The 24,076-nt window shown below is 33.4% G+C and overlaps 1 protein-coding gene across 1 annotated transcript; it reads right to left on the bottom strand.

Moving 5' to 3' along the window:
- Positions 1–219: 219 nt before the first annotated feature.
- Positions 220–1,894, bottom strand: LOC104601663 (UPF0481 protein At3g47200-like; the record flags this gene model as incomplete). The annotated part of the gene is made up of 1 exon (XM_019198461.2): positions 220–1,894. A coding segment is annotated over one exon (1,344 nt), but the record flags the coding sequence as incomplete, so codon positions are not given.
- Positions 1,895–24,076: the final 22,182 nt, after the last annotated feature.

Raw genomic sequence — 24,076 nt, 5'->3', positions numbered from 1 at the left:
AAATGTATATAATATAAATACATATAAAATACAAGCTTTTTACATATTTAAATATTGGAGTTGGGCTCAGGTTTATAGTCATTACTACTTTTGTAGGTTGAGGGTTGGGTAATGGCTGAATTGAGTACTCTAAAGTCAGGGTTGGCTTGTGTTGACCTCAGAATGACTCGATCCAACTAGGCCCGGGTTGCATCCCCACCAAGTGAAACAGAATTGAATTGACAAAGTCATTAACATTGTTAAGTAATTGAACAAGTACAAATAGTTGGGTGGTAATTAAGATGCATTTCTGAGAGACCAAGACAAACACAACCAATAAAATGAACAAAGTCATGGCAATTCATCAATACAGTAGAGATAAAACACACAAATGTTAATTAACAATAGACATATAAAGACTTGAATCGATGCAGAATTTGAAAGGTTGCCGTTTCACTGTGCGCCACCGTTGAAAGGGTTGTAGATCGATGATCATCGACTTGCATGTAATTATGCGTGGATAGACACCCAGCTGACTGAGCTATTCAACCAGAGTAGTGGCTATAGTAGGTCAAGAACCATGGACAAAGAAAGAAAGCACAGAAAACAAGGACGATGAAAAGGTGAGAACAAAAAATAAAGTTGCAACAATGAGTGAAACAATCGTCCACGGATTTTTTAAACGTTCGCGCTTGAAAATTGCTCCCCAGACTTTCCAACGCTTGTCAAAATGGTTATTAAGATCCGTGCAGACGTCTTCATAATAGAAGTGGTGGAGGAAAGCTCCTTTTCTAAGATCGTTGAACAGATCTGATACTTCTTCATGGTTGCCCAAGCCATGCGTGATTATTCCTTTCTTGTAGAGGTACTGGACATCCTCTGGAGTGTTGATGAGGCTATCCATGAGGAAGGCATAAGACGTGATCCGACCACTACATTTAGGGAAATACTGCTCAAATGCAATCAAATTTTTAAGTAGGCATTCTGTGTAGTTCTGAACATGTATTTTGGGGATTTCTAATACACCATTTCTGAAGCTTATATCTAAGAAGCTATCAGTGTTCTCCTTCTTCAAGAACTTGACTCCGGCTTCTTTGAGTTGTGTCACAGAATAATTACTTAATTTGGCCTCTTCACTACTCTTCCCTGTGATTTCCAATTTCGATGAAGCACGCATAAATTGGCGCAATAAATGGAGTATATGCTTGGGTTTGTCTCGTAAGTCATGGACATGGATCGGAGTTATGTCTCGAAAGAAATGAAAGACAAGTTCATTGAGGGGTATTGGTGAGATGTGGATAATGGTTTTCTCAAATAATCGGTCAAGGATAAATAAGGGAAGTTGGTTTTGAAGTAATAACATGTCGTGTCGTATTCTTGGGAGCATCTTCTTGGATACTGGGCCCTCTTCATCATCGTTGTTGTCCTGGGTTTTGTTGCCGATCACAGCTGGTTGTGGGTTGTTTTTCTCATACATTCTACATAACAACTCGAGAATGAAGCAACCATCCACTAACATCATTGTCACAAACTCATTACTATTGATGGATTCTATCTCTTCGGAATACCACCTTCGAGCCTTTTTTTCTTCTTCTTTCAAGGCTTCGACGCAGCTATCCAAGGTTGTTTCCCAGCTGCAGTTGGGATTACGGCGCAGAAAGTATCTGAGATATTTGTTTTTCTGTTTTCTGGTATCATGTTTTATTGTATAATAAAAGGGGCCAATGGAAACTATCTGAGGCACATACACCTTTTCATTGATCTTGACAAGCGCCTTTGGTATTCTGTAGATACTACTAAGGGATTTTGGAGGTTTTGTATTATCTCTAAGACCACAGTCCTGTATGATGGATTCTGACAGCTTCCCATGACGCTCACCCTTTCCTTGTGGAGCCCTTTCTCTGGCATCATCATTATTTCACTTAGAAAAGAAGAACAAAGAAGAATAGTTTGGAGAGAATTTTGGGTGGTTTCAAACCATGTTTATATTTATTTATATAACTATGGACTGTCATGTCATAGAATGAACTTAATTATATAAATTCAACTCAACAGTTATATTAAATTAACTAATTAATTTAAAATTAATGGGGTTTCTAAACCATTAATTAATTTATTACAACTGATCTATTTTAATAATCTCACATGATTATTAAAATAGGAGGTGTGCACGTCACCTTGTTTAAAATGAATCACCCGTTAATGTGGTAATTCCGTTAAACCTGATAGAAAAGCACAAAAAATGAAAAGAATCTATTCATTTGAACTTCCTCCCATTTTCTCCTCCAAGCCCTAACAACCATGTATAGCATACCAGCACCGGTGATTCCAACACAAAGGCTTGTTGACAACATTGCCTTCAAAATCCGAAGAACAACCCCCCAACATGCAATAATTGTTTAAAACTAGATGATGGATCATCTATGTTGCCCATGATCGATCCATTGGAAAAGCGATTGTTCATGGCTGGGCAAAGCTACAAATCCCAACAAACATACTCTCCAAACTTCCATTCCAAAGCCACATTTTTACACTCTAGTGCTGCTGCTGTTAACAATCTTTGTGAAGTTGGAATAGGTTGAAGCTCCTAGGCCCATTCGTCCTTCTGCGAACCACCACCCACAACATAACTCTCAGGTTCAGCTACGGTAGCTGAATCGCCACCACACCGGCTGTGTTGGTTGAGCCACCACCTCCACCCAAGGAAGAAGATACGGGGTTGAGGTAGATGTAAGAAAGCTTGGGCTTCTTCTCACTGCCCAGACTTATAGTCCTTCCACTTCTATCTAGAGAGAAGATGGTTTTCGGTATTGTGGAATTATCGTGGACATGACCATTTTGGTCCTATCCACACTAGTGTGAAAATAGTGTGGACAGTGATGGGTTACACCCCAATTTATCGTCCATATTATTTTTTTGTGGATGCACCACACTAAGATGTGGACAGTTTGTGGGTAAGATTCGGTGTAAAGCGCTTGTGTTACATTTGTCCAACTACTCTTATTTTATTTAACCTTTTAATATATTATAATTTATATAAAAATTATTTATTGCTGAAGATAATATTATAATGACATATATATTTATTTATTTTATACTTATTAGTAATTATGTATTGGTGTTTTATTTTATCCATTATTATTTTATATTATTATTTCAAATTATTTTTTGTTTAAATTATGTTTTTTTTCATTCATGATCCTACAGGTGGAAATGGATCAAATCATAATCTAACTCGAAATCCGATCCTAGTTTTGTCATATTCAGATAATCATCTGTAATATTTTTGGATTGTATTGGATCTAATTCGGATCACCCTTATCCGATCCAACATGATCAATTGTGTGGTGCGGACCAGTCCACATTGTATGGAATCAATGGGTGTGGTGTGGACCAGTTCACATTACACCTGTAGAATGCCCTTTTGGGTAGACAGTTTCTGTCTGCATAATTTGATCCATAGTTCAGAATAGCTATAAACAATAGTGCATGTGGTGTGGATTAGTCCCTGACACCGAGTATGGTGTGGACTAGTCCATACTCACCAATTTCTCATCCACGTTATAGAACACCCCCTAAGACAGTGTTCAGTTCCATGTTCATCTTGTGGGTGGACCGTTTTGTCTAACCCCATAGGATGAACAAGGTGTTCGATTGGTCATGGATGGGACTGGTCTACACTATATCATGGACCAGCCCTGTCTACACCCCATATTATCGGCCACGACATTTTCTCGTGGAGGGGGTCTGTCCACGGTTAAATTTTGATACCCTGCTTCACAATGATTCAAAATATTCCAATTCTATGTATATTTGACTGACCATGGTGAGTCTGAAATCTATATGTTGTTTTTATTAAAATAATATTTTTAAATGTTGGTTAATATGAATTTTTTAATTAGATTTTTTTTAATTTTTTAATGTTTTTATTAATAAAATAATATTATTAAATATTTAAAATATATTTTTTATTATTAATTATTTTATTATCATTTTTATTAAAATTAATATTTATTAGTTAGTATTAACTTATCAATGCATTTTTCAATATATTTATTGTATAAAATGTAAAAATTAGACATTTATGATTAATTGTATAAATCATTCATAAAATGTATATGAGATACATAGAATCAAAAAGTGTGGTGTGGACTGGTCCACACCACGCCTACAGAATGCCACTGTTGTTTACAATTAAGAACAGTTGTGGATTATGGTATGGTATGGTATAGATTGGTCCCTGCCACAAGGTGTGGTGTGGATCAGTCCACACCCACCAATTTCTCATCCACATTATAGAACACACCCGAAATCTCTAAAACTTCTAATACCCCCTTCCCTTTTGAATTAAAGAACATTCCCCTCATCTAAAAACCAAAACAAAATACCAGAAATAAAAGCTATCCAAAATGATAAAAGAAGGTCCAAATTTATACAATGGAGTAAGAAGATCAGGACGTGGATATAGGCTTTTAGATGTATTTAGTGATAGCTGCACAAGCTAGCCCTGGTAACAATTGCGTCATCCATTAAAAGAAACTATAAACATCCCCTTTTTAAAGCCTATGATTGTCACTAGAGAGAGCTACAACAACACCTCCATTGGTTAGATGCATATAGCTCAAGAAACCCGTTCCACCAAACAAACAATGACTTTTGTGAGGGGTAATGTAATGAGTATCGTTGATGGATTCTTTTAATTTTTGTATTTTTCTATCCAGTTCAACTGGATTCATCCCATTAACGGGACTTTTAAACATTAATGGGAGCTCCATTTTAAAAAGGGGAACATGCACGACTCCTATTGGAGGGTACATGTTTCTAGTGAACCAAAGGATTCATAGGATTCACTCACAGGTGGAACTAGGCATTCTCATGGTGGAACTAGGTGTTTTCGAGGAAGGCACCGCAGTGGTGCAAGTGCAAGGACTAGGGTTTGAGAACATGAGAGGTTCCTACAAGAGTTTCTAGTTCTTCAATTCTCTAGTAGCATCTCGCTTCCAACAAAGAGGTTGAAACCTGGTCTTCTTTGTGATGGAGGAACATGTAGAAGCTGGCGGTGAAAAGTTTGGAAGGGAATAAGTGGTTCATCTTTTTAGCTTCAGAGGAAGAAACTAGCGGGTCCCTCTTTTCTAGTTTGTCCTCACGAAATGATCCGCAAGTTTTGCTATTGCGTTGTTCAAAGGGATAAGTGAACGGCTTCGGGAAATGGTGGATTAGAACCTTTCATCTTGGTGCCTCGCGGTGTTCATGGGATAAAAAAATGTAGTTGGAGGGTGGGGAGTGCTTCATCTACTAGTCTGGCACAGGGTTGTGCGTTGGAGAGATCAGTGTTCACAACCCCAGGACCTAGCAGGTGGGGAGCGCTTGGTGTTGGGATTGTGTCTTATTTTACAACCACTGGATTAATTTTAATCTAATAGTTGTTGTAGTCCCTTTTTAGGTTAAAGATGTTTTACATATAAAAGCTTTCTTTTGTATCTTGGGTTAAGGCTTTTTTAGAGGGAAGGTGTGAGAGAAAAATATTGAGTGCTCTTGGTGTGAGAGTGTTTTTTCTTTTTTTTTTTTGTTCTTTGGGTTGAGAGTAATGGGAGAAAGAGTGTACAAGGATTAAGGGTTGGTTTGAGTTGTAAGCCACAATATATCTGTAATGCTTATTAGTTTTCTTTCATAGTGAATAACAAGTTTCATTTCTCCCATGGACGTAGGCAATAAGGCTGAACCATGTAAATCTTTGTATTCTTTGTGGTGCTTGTTTTTATTTGTCTTTGCTTGCATTTCATCATTTTTGTTTTTATTAGATTTCTCGTAGTTGCTATTTCAAATATCTTGTGATTTTATATACTATGGGTGGTTGTTATGAGGCCCCAACAAAGTGGTATCAGAGTTCCCAGGTTAGTGTTTACAAGGTGTTTGTAAAATTGCTTGAGAGATAATGGCAACAAAAGGTATAAGTTCTCAATTCCAGATTGAGATGTTTGATGGCAAATGTAGTTTTACCCAATGGCAAAGAGGGGTAAAGGATGTCTTGGTTTAACAAGGCTTGGCTAGAGTATTGAAGGGAAAGGATAGGAAGATGGAAGACATGAAGGATGCTGATTGGGAGGACATTGAGCCAAGGTGTGTTAGTACAATTTGATTGCTCATGGCTAATAACGTTATGGAGGAAAATTTTGCACGGAATTGCGGGATAAGTTGGAGAAGCTTTATTTGGGAAAAAAGTTTAAATACAAAGTGATATTTGAAGCAATTGTTGTACGAGCTGAATATGGAAGATGGTGGAAATCTCCTGGAACACCTAAATGTGTTTAACAATATCTTGGATCAACTAGGGAAAGTTGATGTCATGGTGGAGAAAGAAGACAAGGCCCTTTTACTTCTTACTTCATTTCCTGATTTGTATGAAAACTTGGTGACAACCTTGCTGTACAGGAAAGATGTAGTGAACTTAGAGAAAGTTACTACATCTCTTCTATACAATGAGGTTAGGAGGAAGCCCAAGTATGAGTGTAGGTAAGACTTTGTATTGGTTACAGTGGGAACGGATCAAAAAGGAAGGTCGTTTGACAGAGGGTCTGAGAGTAGTAGGTCTAGATCCAAGGCTAGGGAAAAGGGCAAGATACAATGTTATAAATGTAAGGAAATTGGTCATATGAAGAGAGATTGTCTTGCACAAAAAAGGAATGGGGATGAACTCGGAAGCATGGCAATTGCAGCTAATGATGATGGAGACATTCTCACAATCTCTAAAGGTATGTGAAATTTTTATTCAAATGAATGGGTTTTAGACTCTGGATGTTCTATGCATATTTTTTCTATGAAATAATATTTTGACACATTCTAAGAGAGGAGGAAGGTGTTGTCTCCTTAGGTGATGGGTCTACGTGTAACATCACAGGTGTTGGGACAATGAAAATCAAAATGTTTGATGTAGTGGTTCACACTTTAGGTGGTGTGGCATATGTCCCAAAAATGTATAGGAGTCTAATATCACTTAGCCGGTTAGACTCCAAGGGATGCAAGCTTTTGATACATGTGGAGCCATGAAAATCACACATAGTGATTGGTCCTAATGAAGGGAGAAAAATTCAATGGTTTGTATCATCTGTTTGGGAGTACAATGGTTCCCAAGACCTTGATGGGATGTTTCAAAAATTCAAGGGTTTGTATCATTTGTAGCCATATGAAGTGTCTCTTTTGCGAATAGAGTAAAGACACGTGCTACAAGTTTCCATGGTATAGATTATGGTGAGAGGAAGACTCTTGTTGGAAGAGAGGAAGGATTGAGGTCCCTCTCTAAAGTTAACTAGGTTAGATTGGGTATAGTTATACAAGTACATTGGCTGTTTTGTTTGAATTAGGTAGAGTCAAAACCGAGTTATTCATGTTATGTGTAACTGGTGGTATTCTATAAGGAAAATAAAGGTTTGTTGTATTTACAAATAGGTGGAGGTACAAATAATATATTTTAAGGTGGTTGAAAAATAAGTCAAAGTGGAGATTGTTGGGATTGTGTCTCATTTTACAACCACTAGATTAATTTTAATCTATTGGTTGGTGTGGTCTCTCTTTAGGTTAAAGAAGTTTTACATATAAAAGCTTTCTTTTGTATGTAGGATTAAGAATGGGAGAATGGGTGTACAAGGGTTAAGGTTTGCTTGAATTGTAAGCCACAAGATATTTGTAATGCTTATCAGTTTTCTTTCACAATAAATAACAAGTTTCACCTCTCTTGTGGACATAGGTAGTAAAGCCAAACCATGTAAATCTTTGTATTCTTTGTGGTGCTTGTTTTTATTTGTCTTTACTTGGATTTCATCATTTTTGTTGCTATTGATTTCTCGTGGTTGCTATTTAAAATACCTTATGATTTTATATTGTGGGTGATTGTTGTGAAGCCCCAACACCTGAGTCTCCCTATGTCATTGTTGGAAAAGGGTCTGAGTATCGTGTCTATGGGTTCTAATTTACCGAAGCCATTGGTTGAAATGGCCTCCCATGCTCTTAGTGAATCGTCAAGGGTGGGAGATTCAATTTTCATCCAGAAATTAAAATTTTTCACCAACCAGATTTTTTTTTTTTTTAATTTCGAGTTCAAATCTTTCCCTTTTAGGGTCTGGCCCGACCTCTTCGGATGCTTTTTTGGTGCACCTCATCCAATAGTCACAAATTGGGCTTGGACTCACCAAGTCCTATTAAGAAGCTATGCCTTGTTGAATCTTCCAACACTTTAGTTCCTTTGTCTTTCATTTGACAACATTTCGTTCCATTAGAGACTCTTCTTTTAGTGGCCCTCCGCTCATCTGTGGAATTTCTAGCGGTCTTGGTTATGAGAAGAACCCGACTGGTGAGGAGGTAAGGGGATTACCTCGTGAGGTGTTTGAAGAGCGTATTCATGGTAGCAATGCAATGCAGGCAAAAAAGACTTTGTTCTTCCAAAAGTTCCTTGGAGTTTCTTGTCCGGCGGAGCAAGAATCACTTGTGCAGGATTGGTTTAATGCAAAGTTTACCAGCAAAGCCAAGTCGGTTAGTACACAGGATGCTCCTAGCACGTTCTCTTGGTTTGTCTGCTCTTTTGATCCAATGGGATTCTTCCTTGGAAATAGGAAATCCAAACTTCAAGCTGATTGTTATGATGTAAAGTTGGTGGACTTTCGAGGCTCTAGAGGGAGGGATAGAAGAGGTATAGGCAGTGGCTAAGTAAGGGGTCTTTGAAGACTTCATGCTTTAATGGCTGGGGTGGGTTCTTAGTTGTTGTGAGTGTTTGTAGGGTGGTTTTATTTTAGTTCTTTGGAAGGAGGTTTGGTGGTCTCTATTCGTGGTCTTTCTTGGCTTTAGTTTAGTTAGCCGGTAGGGGAACTGGTTGGATTTTGCTTGTATTCTACTTATCGTTTACTTCTAGTATACCTTTTATTTTTATTAATAAAAATTTTACCATACTGTAAAAGAGTCTACTAAACATTCTACAATTGTATTAATCATTCTAGAAGAGTCTACTAATCATTTGTTCCTTTATTGTTTGAAGGTACAGATGGTATGATTTGGATAATCCCTCAATATGCAAACTGATGTGCACCATGAGAGAAGTTCCAGATACTCATTGGCATTTTTTTTAAGCCTAACAAGGAAAATTCATTGACTGCTCAAAAAGCATCATTTAGAATGCAAGTTTCTATGAAGTTAATAAAGGCACAAGGATAAGGATAGGAATGAAAGAGCAAAAGACTAGTCTTTTGCAATAAGATGAGCTACCCTGTTTGCAGTTCTAGTAGTGGAGGATATTGAGCATTTTGGGATTCTTGACACATAAGCTTTGCATGTGGACAAAGTGCATTTGATACACCAAGGAGTGAAATTCTCCAATAATGTTTCATTCTTCAATCAACACTCTATCGAGTTGAAGTTCCATGACAAATTTTAGAGATTCTTATAATGCTTCAGCCTCTAATTCTCTAGCTAGATAAGGGAGACCTTTTGTTTCTCTTGAATAGCATAAATCATTGGTGTGGCTTTGGAACTGGGATAGAGAATAGGGTGATCATATCTTCTTGAGAGTGGTGATGTTATTTAATTTGGTACGTGTGGAATGCTCGCAATGGTCTAATCTTTCAATGTAGACCCTTTGAAATTTTGGAGGTGGTTCAGAAGACAGGCTTGTATAATCACCCAATGCTCTCTAATTTTGTTTCTTTCCTCTGCAATAGAGCTTAAGAAAGGTAGTTGGATTCTCCAACACGATGGCTCACACCTAACCAACATTGAAGTCAATGTTGGACAGTTGAAATCTAGGATTTCGGTGGTTGAATTATTACTTTTGACTCTTACAAAAGTTTCTTATTTTCCTAAGAAGCTTGTCTTGCTTTATCTCACCCTTGGTGGCAAAGACATTGAATTTTATCTAGGGATTATTCTTTCCTAAGGATTTGGGAGTTAGGTAGATCCACCTTAGAGGACAACTCCATTCCTCCTTGGTGAATTAGTACCACTGTTGCAAAGTGCAAAAGAATAATTTATTGCTTAGAATCTTTTTCGGTTACATATGTTAGATGGCACAAGAAATTAGCCCACAGATTGGCCAAAGCTACTTTGTCTCAGTCCCCAACATTTACGTAGTTATATTGTCATGATTTTTTTGAACATTTTGTAAGCTCTAACATTGACCGAAGTTGATTGAATCAAAGATTTGGCTATCAAAAAATATATATTACTATATTAATTATTATTTATTAATCTTGTAAATATTATATCACTGAGTGAAAATTGAGGCAAAAGGAGCATTATAGCATTTCCAAGATTCTTAACTTACTTTAGACTTGGTCTAAGGTGATGTTCTTGATATTTGGGTATTAGTTTCTTAAAGTAAACTTTGACTGAAGAGACAAATTGAGAATCTTACTTCTTGGGTGTAGCTTTGACTATTGATATCCAATAACCAGAACAAAAGTCTATTGAAGTTGGGAAAAGTCTATTAGCTAAGAAAAATCTTTTTGGGCATATTGAAAAGTTCAAGGACTTAAGACTTGGGAGCTTCTTGTAAGGAAACAAAAATGAGGATAAGCGGATGGGGACAACTCCACTTAAGCACATCCAAGACAGGAGGCTTCACGTCATGTGGATAAGCACAACCAAGGTAGGAGAGTGGATGGGGACAACTCTGTTGGGGATTAGGTCTTAACCCGAAGACCTCAGTGGTTAATCTCATCCCGGAAACCCAGGAGCTTAATCCGATCAAGACACGAACCTTCGACTATATAAAGGTATCTCTCGCTCAAGGTAAGGGATCCCAATTTCTAGCTCTCATATCATTATACTGCTCGGACAAGCACTATTCTCCAACTGCTTGGCCCGACTCCTTGCTACCTTCCACGGACTTGAGCATCGGAGTGTCTACCCGGGGATAACTCCTCGGGCCTCTGACATCTTTCCTAATTGCAGATCTTGGAGCGCAGTTTTGTCCTTCCACATCGGCTCTGCCTAGTTGGCAAGGATTATCTAACTGTGACCTCAGTTCGTACACCATCTCAGATCAAGCAACATCAGTAAGGCTGTTCACAAATAAATCCAAACCAACTAAACAGACCAACTCAGCCTAACCCAACCTGAGTTGGCCGGTTTTTCTTCACTACCGGTCAGTTTCGGGTTGCAAAGATGAATAAACCAATAATTCGGTTTTGATTCATTTTTCATGTGTGAAAACCGAAACTGAGCTGAACCAAACTAAGTTATTTGAAAAATATATATTCTAAAAAAGTATCTATTGAATCTTCCAACATTTTAGTTCCTTTGTCTTCCATTTGACAACATTTTGTTTCTCTTAGAGGCTCTTCTTCTAGTGGCCCTCCGCTCATCTGTGGAACTTATGACAGTCTTGGTGGTGAGTCTTATGGTAAGAAGCAAGAGAAGTCAACAAGCCCTTGTGCTGGTGAGCAGAGCCCAACTAGTGAGGAGGTGAGGGGATTACCTTGTCAGGTGTTTGAAGAGGGTATTCATGGTAGCAACACAATTTAGGCAAAAAAGACATCTTGCTTCGGAAGGCTCCTTGAAGTTTATTGTCTGGCAAAGCAAGACTTGTTTGTGCGGGATTGGTTCAATGCAAAGTTTACCAACAAAGCCATGTCGGTTAGTTCATGGGATGATCTAGCACATTGTCAAATTTTGATTTAGAGACCGACTTCTCTTGGTTGGCCTGCTCTTTTTATCCCATGGGATTCCTCCTTGGAAATAAGAAATCCAAATTCCTAGGTGATTGTTATGATGTAAAGTTGTTGGACTCTCCTTCTCGTGGGCTCCAAGGATCCAAAGGGAGGGATAGAAGAGGTATAGGCAGTGTCTAAGGGGTCTTTGTAAACTTCATGCTTCAATGGTTGGGGTGGGTTCTTAGTTGTTTTGAGTTGTTTCTAGGATGGTTTTGTTTTAGTTGTTCGGAAGGAGGTCTGGTGGTCTCTGTTAGTTGTCCTTCTTGGCTTTAGTTTAGTTGGTTGGTAGGGGAGCTGGGTGGATTTTGCTTGTATTCTACTTATCGTTTATTTCTTGTATACCTTTTATTTTTATTAATAAAAATTTTACCTTACTCTAGAGAGTCTACTAAACATTCTATAATTGTAATCATTCTAGAAGAGTCTACTAAACATTTATTCCTTTATTGTTTGAAGGTACAGTTGATATGGTTGGATAATCCCTCGATATGCAAACTGATGTGCACCATGAGAGAAGTTCCAAATATTCACTGGCATTTTTTTTTAAGCCTAACAAAGAAAATTCATTGATTGCTCAAAAAGCATCATTTAGAATGCAAGTTTCTATGAAGTTAATCAAGGCACAAGGATAAGGATAGGAATGAGAGAGTACAAGACTAGTTTTTTGCAATAAGATGAGTCGGCCTGTTCGCAGTTCTGGGAGTGAAGGATATTGAGCATTTTGGGATTCTTCACACATAATCTCTGCACGTAGAGAAAGTGCATTTGATACACCAAGGAGTGAAATTCTCCAATGAGATTTTAATTGTTGATGCTCGGATTGGCTAAGAACAATAATGTCAATTTGCTCCTAATCCCAAGTAGGACCAAGGTGCCCAAGGTCGGAAGACTGAGGTGACTGAGGACTAGTGACCGAGGTGGTAAAGATCTGAGGTTAGAGTTCTAAGGTCCGTTGCGTCTTGTGTCCAAGGTAGTCGAGGGCTAAGGGGTGGGTTCTACAAGAAGGAAAATGTCAGAGGCCTCGGGTGAAGACCTGAGGCGATGATTCGGATGTCAAGTCAATACCGAGGTGTGGAGTGGATGAAGTCTAAGGTTTGAGCACCCGGACAATGTCATAGGAGAGTAATATATCTCAAGTGCTACTGAGAAATCTCAAGTATTCGATCCTCTACCTAGAGGGGGGTCACATCATATTTATACTTGGAATCGCCTAGAGTAGGTGAGCTCAAACGGTGAGGATTGAGTCTGTATGTGGGGAGTGTGGCCATCCTAAGCCGCCAAGTGACCTTGCACTATTGGCTCTTCGAAATCCGTCGATCTGGGAAAAACGGGTTCATTGATTGGTGAGCTTTGACCCGCACCGCCCGACACGTGTGAGTCCTGTGATTAGACAGAGCTATCTATGCCTACATAGCTAGATGAGGGAGACCTGTTTTGCTCTTGAATAGATGAAATCATTGGTGTGACTTTGGGACTTGGATAGACAATAGGGTGATTATGTCTTCTTGAGAGGGGTGATGTTACTTAATTTGGTTTGTGTGGAATGCTCGCAATGCCCTAATCTTTCAACATAGACCCTTTGAAATTTTGGAGGTGGTTCAGAAGACAGGCTTATATAATCACCCAATGCTCTTTAATCTTGTTTCTTCCTTGTGAAATAGAGCTTAAGAAAGGTTGTTGGATTCTCCAACACGATGGCTCACACCTAACCAACATTGGTGTCATTGTTGGACAGTTGAAGTCTAGGATTTCGGTGGTAGAATTATTCCTTTTGACTCTTACAAAAGTTTATTATTTTCCTAAGAGGCTTGTCTTGCTTTATCTCACCCTTGGTAGCAATGACATTGGCTTTTCTCTAGGGATTATTCTTTCCTAAGGATTTGGGAGTTAGGTATTGGTCCACCTTAGAGGGCAACTCCATTCCTCCTTGGTGCATTAGTATGACTATTGCAAAGTGCAAAAGAATAATTTATTGCATAGAATCTTTTTTGGTTACATAAGTTAGATGGCACAAGAAATTAGCCCATAGATTGGCCAAAGTTGCTTTGTCTCAATCCCCAATATTTACTTAGTTACTGTATCATGATTTTTTTGAACATTTTGTAATCTTTAACATCAACCGAAGTTGATTGAATCAAAGATTTGGCTATCAAAAAATTTTATATTACTATATTAATTATTATTTATTAATCTTGTAAATGTTATATCACTGAGTGAAAATTGAGGCAAAAGGAACATTATATCATTTCCAAGATTCTTAACTTACTCTAGACTTGGTCTGAGGTGATGTTCTTGAGATTTGGGTATTAGTTTCCTTAAATTAAACTTTGACTAAAGAGACAAATTGAGAATCTTACCTCTTGGATGTACCTTCAGTATTGATATCCAATAACTAGAACAAAAGTCAATTGAAGTTGGGAAAATTCTATTAGGTAAGAAAAATCTTTTTGGGTATATTGAAAAGCTCAGGGACTTAAGATTTCGGAGCTTCTTCTGAGGAAACAAAAATGAGGATGTTGCAAAGGTTACTAGCGCTGTTCACAAATAAATCCAAACCGACCAAACTGGCCCGACCTAACCCAAGTTGGCCAGTTTTTCTTCACTATCGTTCGGTTTCGGGTTACAAAGATGAGTAAATTAATAATTCAGTTTGGTTTAGGCACATGAAAACCGAAACCAAACCGAACCAAATCGAGTTATCTGAAAAAATATCAGTTAAATATAGATATTTTAGTTTTAAATAATAAATATATATCTGAAAAATTATTTATTTTGAAATATATCAGATATATATTTATGAAATATATATTTCTAGAAATTAGAAAATATATATTCCGATATATTTGTATATATGTTTTGGTTTTAAATATATATATATATATATATATATATATATATATGTATATATATATATATATACATATATATATATGTATGTATATTCAGAAATATTATATATAATATTAGCACTTTGACTTCATGTACATTGTGCAAGCTTGGAGTTGGTTGAAACCCAAACCGACCCAAACCGACTCAAACTGACTAAGTCAGTTTTACTTAGTAGAGGGTTGGTTTTGGTTTAATCTATAGGTGACCCGACCAGGTTGGGTCGGTTGAGAAAACACTAGTAAACCGACCCAACCCGAGCCGTGAACAGCCTTAGAGGTTAGGAATGCTTGCAACTTGTCTCCTTTTCTACTAGGCTTGATATGGGTCTTTATATATAGAAAAATAAAAGGAAATCAAGTTTAAAACTCAATTAATCACAAGGGTAAGGTTACAAGAGAGTATTTACATGAAAAAGGTATAAGTTTTTCAAATGGAAAATGTTTGCAATCGACCTTTCTTTCTTAGTGAAACATTTCTCTTCGATTTAGGATTGATTTCCATAAGTTATGTGCATTCAATGAGAGTTTGGGGCAATCCTGACATTGCAGGCTTGTATTTGAGACTTTTTAATGACATAAAATGTAAATTTGAGTCAACTATAAATATCATTTGGTTCTTTTCAAGCTTTTAGTAGGGATATCTTTAGGTTTTAATTTTTTCTTAAATCTACTAATCTCGATTTTATTGATTTAAGTGTTTTAATAGGTTAAGTATAGGGTTGAGATCATCTTCCACTCTATTGGGGTCTTAGGTTGGAATAGAGTAATTGGTGATTTAATTTGTTGCATCTATATAGAATCTTTCTACTTTAACGGTAAAATAGGTGAATTAGGTTTGGAAATTTGACATACTAAGATACTTTGGGTTTTGGGTCTTGGTGGTGTGGTCCGATTAGTCAAATAAGACTTGGATGAAAGAGATAAAATTAGAATCTTTGTTGATCAGATAATTAAATAAAGGAATTTTGATTTGAAATTTAACATATAGGCATGGATTAAGATGAGGAGTTGGGTGAAAGGTTCAGATCTGAGAAAAGAATTTAATCATCTTGGTTGTCTAGCTTTATTTACCTAAGGTTGTTGAAATAAAATTTTTGCATTTGTATGGTTAATTGTTGTAGATTAAGGGTAGGATTTGGGGCTTGATTATATTATTAAAATCCTTGAATCAATGGATGTGCCAAATTTGTTTTTTAAGGTCAAGGTTCAAAATTAGCATAAATCGGGGCCATAGAAAAGAAGTTAGTATGATAAATAGTGGATTCTTGGAGCTTGGTCATGAAATTCAACATGTAACTAAGTTCTATTTTCCTAAGTCAGGTTTGTATTTGATCAGAATACTAAACCCTATGTAGTGTCAATGTTGGTCTCAATATTAATCGCATCAATTAGAAGTTAAGTTTATTGGTGTGGTTTCGTCGACATCAGTTGTAGGGATTGTGCTAAATAGATGGAATTTTAGGTTTTAGTAAGTTTTAGGTTAATTTGGTTATGATTTCAAATTTTGAAGTCTCAAAAGAGGGTATAAAGAGATAGGGTGAAGAGATCGAGCAAAAATTGGGTGTTGACGCTAGATATTGTTCCAATTTATTTGTCGTATAACTTTTTTTTACTAGTTTTTACATGGAACTTAAATGATTTAAGTATACTAATTATTATATATACAAATTTTTATTAATTTTTAAATTGCTAAATAAATTTGTTTTATATATACAAATTTTATTATTTTTAATCAATTTTTATTAATTTTTATAATTTTAGAATATATAAAAGTATACTAATTATTTATTAATCTTTATTAGTACTTGTTCTAATATTTATTAAATTAATTTACTTAATAAGACACTAAGTTTATTGAACTATATTTAATTAAGTTATTAAGTTAAATAAATGACTCTTTTTCATTTTTATTCTTACTGGTGAATATATAATTAATGGGTATTGCATGGCAAGGCATATCTCTCAGTCCAATCCTACACTACTTTTAGAATTTGAAGAAACAACATTCAAACACTTTCATTATAAGTTCAGGCTTTATACCTTTTTGGAGATAGTGGTGCCCAACCACACTCCATCCTGTATAAACAAAAGTAGTGTAAAATTGGATGAATAATCTTTACCAAATTGTTATCCATCTAGTCCAAATTTATCTTCTTAATTTTATTTTTCTTTATTTTTTCTTTACAAAGGTAAGGGGTCATAAATAATGCCTTACTTAATTTAGGAACAAAATTAACATTGATTAACTTCTTTATTTATGTTTTTGTTGTGTTCTTTTATTAGAAATTGAGTGTGAGTTCAATTATTAGTATATGAATATCCTAAATGATATGTTCTGCCACTAGAATATGTTGTATCTCCTATACTAGGTGTATTGCGGCATAAAAAATATGTCTATTATGTTTGTGCATATTTTGAGAGAAGACAACATGGTAGTTAATAGCTTGAAAAACTTTGATTGTGATGATTTGAATTGCCACATATTCAACATGATTGTTTGAAAAACTTTGCTTGTGATAGTTTGAAAAACTCCTTTTATATCCTCAAATTAAGAGATGGATAGTGTCATGGTTTGACTAAGAGGTTTAGGGAGTGTGCTTTTGTATGTTAGTACAATATTTCTAGTTATTTGCAATGAAATTTTAAAATGGTTGCATCTTCACATGGAATAAACTTTGGGGTTTAAAAAATTATTAGTGTATTGGTATATATTTTTAATTAATCATTATACAAATATATTACTTCTCTATAACTATATTAATTATTATATATTAATCTTCTAAATGCTATTTTTATTAAGTGAAATTGAGTCAAAAGGAATTGCAAGGTAGATTCACTTCCGCCTTTTATTAGAAATTGTATATTTGGAAACTCCCTGTATATCCCAAAATTAAGAATTGGATCATGGATGGACTAAGAGTTTTATAGTGTGCTTTTGCATTGGATTTAGGAAAAGGAAAGCTATGCCCTCCCTTCTACTCCTCTCTACCTAGACGAAATTTTGGGTTTGAATAAAATTTGTACATAGTGTGCTTTCACCATACTCCTTATAATATTTCTATTTAATTGTAATAAAATTTTAAGGTGGCCGCCCCTCCACCTAGATGAAATTTTGGGTTTGAATAAAAGAATTACTAGTATATCAGTGCAACTTCTATATTTGTATTAATCATTAAACTAGTATAGTAACTGTATACAGTATATTAATTACTATATAACATTTTTCTAATGAATGCTATATTACTAAGTAAAATTGAGGCAAAAGGACCCTTTCGGCATTTCAAAGTAGGCCAAACTGGATGGACACAAACCCAAGCAATGATATTTTTGAGTTATGTAATCTTAAATAAATTTTTATTAGTGTTATTAATTTTTAATTATATTTAGATGGAGCTTAAATATATTTTCTTTTTAATTAATAAATTATTTTTATTAGTAATTACAAAATAAGTTTATTTTATTTATATAAATTTTATTATTTTTTGTTAGGTTTTATCGATTTACATTATTTTCAAATTTATAATAATTTAATTACTAATTATTTGTTAATTTTTATTTATTCAACTTATTAAGTTTAAATAATTATAATTAATTAATTAATTTTTCAAGTTAGATAGAAAACACTTTTTGCAATTTCTTGAAAAGTTAGATTAGTAGTGGACATTTAATTTATCTGTTCAACCCTAACTTCCATTTAGAATTAAATGAAGCAACATTAGAATTTTTTTTCCTAATAAGTTGAGGCTCATACCTTTCTAGAGATGGTGATGGTAGTCCACTGCCACTAGTTGGTGCCCAATTATATCTCATCCTACATAAATAGAATCATTGTACAAATTGGACAGATATTCTTTACCAAATTGTTATTTACCTAGTCCAATTATATATCCTTATTTTTTTGTTTTTCTTTGCAAGGACGTGGGATCATAAATAATGTTGCAACTAATTTAGCAACAAAACTAAGATCGATCAACTTTATCTATGTTTTTGTTGTTTTCTTTTATCAAGAATCAAGTGTTAGTAAAATTATTTTTATATAGTATATTAATATCCTTAATGGTATATCAAAGATATGTCTATTAAGTTTTTACATATATTGAGAGAAAGCAACACGGTGGTTGATAGTTTGGAAAACATTGCTTGTGAGGTCTTGTACTATAATATATTTGGTATAGTAGATTCACATTCACCCAAAGTTACAAGTCGTTTATTTGATGACTCTGCGTATATCTCAAAATTAAGATTTGAGATCTAAATGCTATATTACTAAATTAAATTTAAGCAAAAGGAGCCTTATGACATTCCCAAGTAGGCCAAGTTGGATAGTAATTGCAAAACCATGTTAATTGTTGTTAAATTTCATTAGTTTGCATTAAATTTTATTAATTCACACTATTTTTAAATTAATGACAACTTACTAATTATTTCTTAATTTTTATTAATACTTTGTGATGATTTTTATTCTATTTATTAACTTATTAAGTTTAAATAACTATAATTAATTAAGTTATTAATTTAAATAAAAAACTCATTTCTCATTTTCATTCAAAGTGGGGGAAATCTATGATGCAGGACAGATATGGTATCGAAATAGTTTTGACCGATCAAAACCCACCCATGAAGTTTGATAAATAACACCTGATTGACTTCCATGCTTTATGATTCTAATTGATTGGTCAGACATTTATTAGATATCATATCTTTTCGATATCATAGTCGAACCCAAATTAGTGATGGACATTTAATTAATGGATATTTTATGGCAATGCACATTTCTTAGTCTAACCCGAGTTCAAATCAGTCCCCCACAACGTCCCACAGCACATGGGGTGAGCATTATTCGGTTAAAACCGAATAACCGAACCAAAAATTTTGGTTTCGGTTCGGTTTTTAGTTAAATTGGTTCGGCTATTTCGGTTTTTGGTTTTTGGAATTAGAATTTCGGTTAACCCAATTAGCCGAACTTTTTATTATTATATGTAATATTATATAATATGTAACATATAATATATAATATATTATATATTTATATATTAATATATAATATACTAAAATTCAACTTCATAATATATAATATACAATAAAGTATATTTTATTAAAATTTAGTTTTAACCGAAAACCGAACCAAAAATTTCGGTATTGGTTCGGTTTTTAATTTTTTTAGTTCAGTTTTTAAAGTTTTGATTTATTCAGTTCAATTTTTAATTGAATAAGCTGAATGCTCACTTCTACATCCCTGCCGTGTAATGGGAACATCTCCCGATGATGACATCACCATTTCTGGTATTATCATTGGAAGATGTTCCCAATACACAGTGGGGATGTGCTGTGGGATGTTGTGGGGGGCTGATTTTATCTCGTCTAACCCTACCATCCCTATAAATTTTAATTATACAACATTAGATTTTTTTTTTGTCTAATAAGTTGATGCTCATACCTTTCTAAATATGGTGGTGGCATGCTGCCATCCATTGGTGCCCAATTGCATTCCATCCTGCATAAATAAAAACATTATGTAAATTGGATAAACAGGGATCATAAATAATAACATTTATTAAATTCTTTTTTTTAGGTTTGTGTTGTATTTTTTTTATTAGGAATTATAGTGTATTAATTTGTAATATTATAGTGTATTAATTTGTAATATTAATAGTATATTAGTATATTAATATCTTTCATGGTATATCCTGTCCCTTGAATATTTTTCATCCCCTAGACCAAGTTTTCACTTGTATCAACAATATGTTCATTGAGTTTGTGCGTACTTTCAGAGAAGGCAACATGCTAGTTGATAGTTTGGCAAACTTTTCTTGTAATGCTTTTGTTGCAACATATTTGACATGATGGATTCACTTCCACCTTCTTTTGGAAGCTATCCCTTCGATGACTCTTTGTACTTCTTATAATATTTCAATTTAATTTTGATAAAATTTTAAGATGATTACACCTCCACCTGGAATAAATTTTAGGGCTTAAGAAATTATTAGTATACTAGTATAAGTTCCATATTTGTATTAATCAATATACTAGTATATAAATTTTATATAACTCTACTAATTATTATATAATAACCTTTTAAATCTATATTATTAAGTGAGATTGAGGAATAAAGAGTCTTATGGATAAGTGTTTTACCGTGTGTTCTTGCATTGGGTTTGGGCAAGGCATTAATTGCAGTAAAATTTTAAGGTGTCCATCCATCTAGAGTAAATTTTGGGGTTTAAAAATTATATGAATGTTCATACAAATTCTATATTTTTTAATCATTATACTTCTATATTAATTCTATATGACTATGTTAATTATTATATATTAATCTAAGTGGTATATTACTGAATGAAATTGAGGTAAAAGGAACCGTAAGGTTAAAAGTTTTTGAGTGTTCTCTTGTACTGGGTTTGGGGCAAGGCGGGCTATGCCCTCACATATACTTCTTATAATATTTTTATTTAATTGCAATAAAAATTTAAGATAGACAACCCTCTACCAAGAGTAATATTGGGGTTTAAAATAACTATTAATATATGAATATACATTCTATACTTGTATTAATCGTTATACTAGTATATTAATTTTATATAACTATATTAGTTATTATAAATTAATCTTCTAAATGATATATTACTAAGTGAAATTGAGGAAAACAAAGCCTTATCACATTCTCAAGTAGGCTAAGTTGGATGGAGTCAAACCCAAGCTGTACTTTTGGGTTATATAATTTTAAGTAAATCACTATTAATTGTTATAAACTTTTTAATAATTTTACATTAAACTTAAAGGAATTTTATTTTCCATTAATAAATTCAAATTTTATTAGTAACTTCTGTATAAGTTTGTCTCATTTATATTAATATTATTATTTTTAATAGGTTTTATTAATTTTCATTATTTTTAAATTAATAACAATTAATCAATCTTATTAATTTTTATTAATATTTTGTGCTAATTTTTGATCAATTAATTAACTTATTAATTAATGGATACTTTGTAGAAAAATGCATTATCAAGACAACTCTACCTTCCCTTTAGGATTTAATGCAATAACGTTAAAATTCTTTTCATAATAAATCGATGCTCATAAAGTATTGTTCATACCTTTCTGGAGGTGATGATCCAATGCCAGGGATTGATGCCCAAGTCCATTCCACCCTATAAAAAACAAAAGCATTGTACAATCTGGATAAGTAATCTTTACTAAACTATTAGTCACCTAGTCCAAATTTAGCTTGTACTTTTTATTTTACTATTTTTTTTTCTGTGCAAAAGAAAATTATCATAAATAATGTTATAGCTAATCTGGCAACAAAATTAAAATTGATTAATTACTTTATGAAGTTTTTATTTAGTGTTCTTATATTAAGAATCAGGCATGTGTTGAATTATTAATATATTAGCATAAATTTTATACTTGTATCAATCATTATACTAGTATATCAATTATATTCTGCAATATCAATTATTATACATTAATCTTCTAAATGTTATATTAGTGAGTGAAGTTGAGGTGCAAAGAGCTTTGTGGCATTACTAAGTAGACCAAGTTGGATAGAGTCAAACCCAAACATTACTTATGGATTATATCTAGTTAAATAAATCCTTATTAATTTTTATTTGCATTTTAAATTTTTTATAATGAACTTAAATTAGATTTTAATTTTTATTAATAAATTTATTTTTATCACTAATTGTTAAGTAATTCTATTTTAATTATATATGAAATTTATATTATTTTTAGTTAATATCTTTTAATTTCCATTATTTTTAATTTCATAAAATTAATCATTTATTAATTTATATTAATACTTTGTGTCAGTTCTTGCTATGTTAATTATCTTTTTAAGTTTAACTTATTATATTTGATTAATTTACTAAGTTAAATAAAAGTTCCTTTTTCTTTTATTTACATCCAATGCTAGATTAGTGGTGGATGTTTAATTAATGATACTTTATAGTGATTTGCATGCATTTCTTGGTCCAACCCAAGCATCTCTTTAGAATTCAATGCAACAACATTATAATGCTCATACATATCTGGAGGTGGTGGTTCACTTCCAGTCATTGGTTCCCAAGTCCATTCCATCCTGCATAAACATAAACATTGTACAAATTGAGAAAATAATCTTTACCAACTTGTCACCCAACTCATCAAGATTTATCTTATTTTCCTTTCAAAAAAGAATGGATCATAAAAAATGTCACACCTAATTTCACTACAAAATTAACGTAGGTTAACTTATTATTATCTATTGTGTTCTTCTATCAATAATCGGGTGTCTATTAAGTTATTAGTGTACTAGTATAAGCTTTATAGTTGTATTAGTCATTAAACTAGTATATTAATTCTACATTACTATATTTTATTATAGAATAATTCTTTAAATACTATATTATGGAGTGAAATTAATGTAAAAGGAACCTGCATTCTCAAGGAGGCCAAGGCTGTAAAGAGTCTAACCTAAGCACGAATTTTGAATTATGTGTTGTTAAATAAGTTTAATTGTATTAATTGTTATTAGTTTTTTGTTATTTTGGATTATGGAATCTAAATAGAATTTAGTTATTATTAATAAAGTTATTTTCATTAGTAAGTTTTAAATAAATTTGTTTTATTTATTTAAAAATTATTATTTTTTAAATAGGTTTTATTAATTTTCATTACATTTAATCTAGTAAAAGTTTAGTATTTATTTATTAAGTTTTATTAATTAGGATAATTAACTTATTAAGTTTAATTAATAATATTTAATAAATTTATTAAGTTAAAATGAAACACTTTTTTATTTTCATTAATTAGTGGTAGATATTTAATTAATGATACTTTATTGTGATATGCATGCATTTCTATCTCTAACCCGACCACCCTTTAGAATTAAATGCAACAATATTAGAAGCGCTCTCTAAAAATCAATTGTCCACTACCACTCATTGGTGCGCAAGTTCATTCCGTTCAGCATAAAACAAAAACATTGTACAACTTGGATGAATAATCTTTTTTTTTTTCATTTGATAAAGTTGGATGAATTATCTTTATGAAACTATCATCCAACCTATCTAGCTTATCTCATTATTTATTATTTTTAGATATAGATCATCCCAACTATAAAGTAAATACAGTTAAAAACAAAGCCTTTGATAATCTCTAAAACTAAAAAACCTAACTAACTTGTAAAAAAGGGATACCACAACCATCATTCTTTAGTAGATCAAGTCAATAAGTCATGAATAAAGTTATAGATATTGTCAGTTGGTTGATCACTTGTTGTCTTTGATAGCCAATCGACCACTTGTTTAGCTTTTCTATAGATGTGCACAAAGTCAAGGATACCAATATGCTATTCACTTCTACCTTTTATCTTGGTGTGCTGACTTAGGAGTCTCATCTCATTATTGTAATTCATTGTGGGGGTTCAAGGAAAGAAGAAGATTGATAGAGAGAGAGGTGCCTTCTACATGGGAACATCAATATCAGTTGCTACTACTGTTATAGGATTAGTAGAATTAATTTTTGGGAAG

The sequence above is a fragment of the Nelumbo nucifera genome, chromosome 8 (genome assembly GCF_055504915.1).
Source record: "Nelumbo nucifera cultivar China Antique chromosome 8, China Antique-T2T, whole genome shotgun sequence".
NCBI lineage: Eukaryota > Viridiplantae > Streptophyta > Magnoliopsida > Proteales > Nelumbonaceae > Nelumbo > Nelumbo nucifera.
This window is presented reverse-complemented; position numbering and strand designations above follow the sequence as displayed.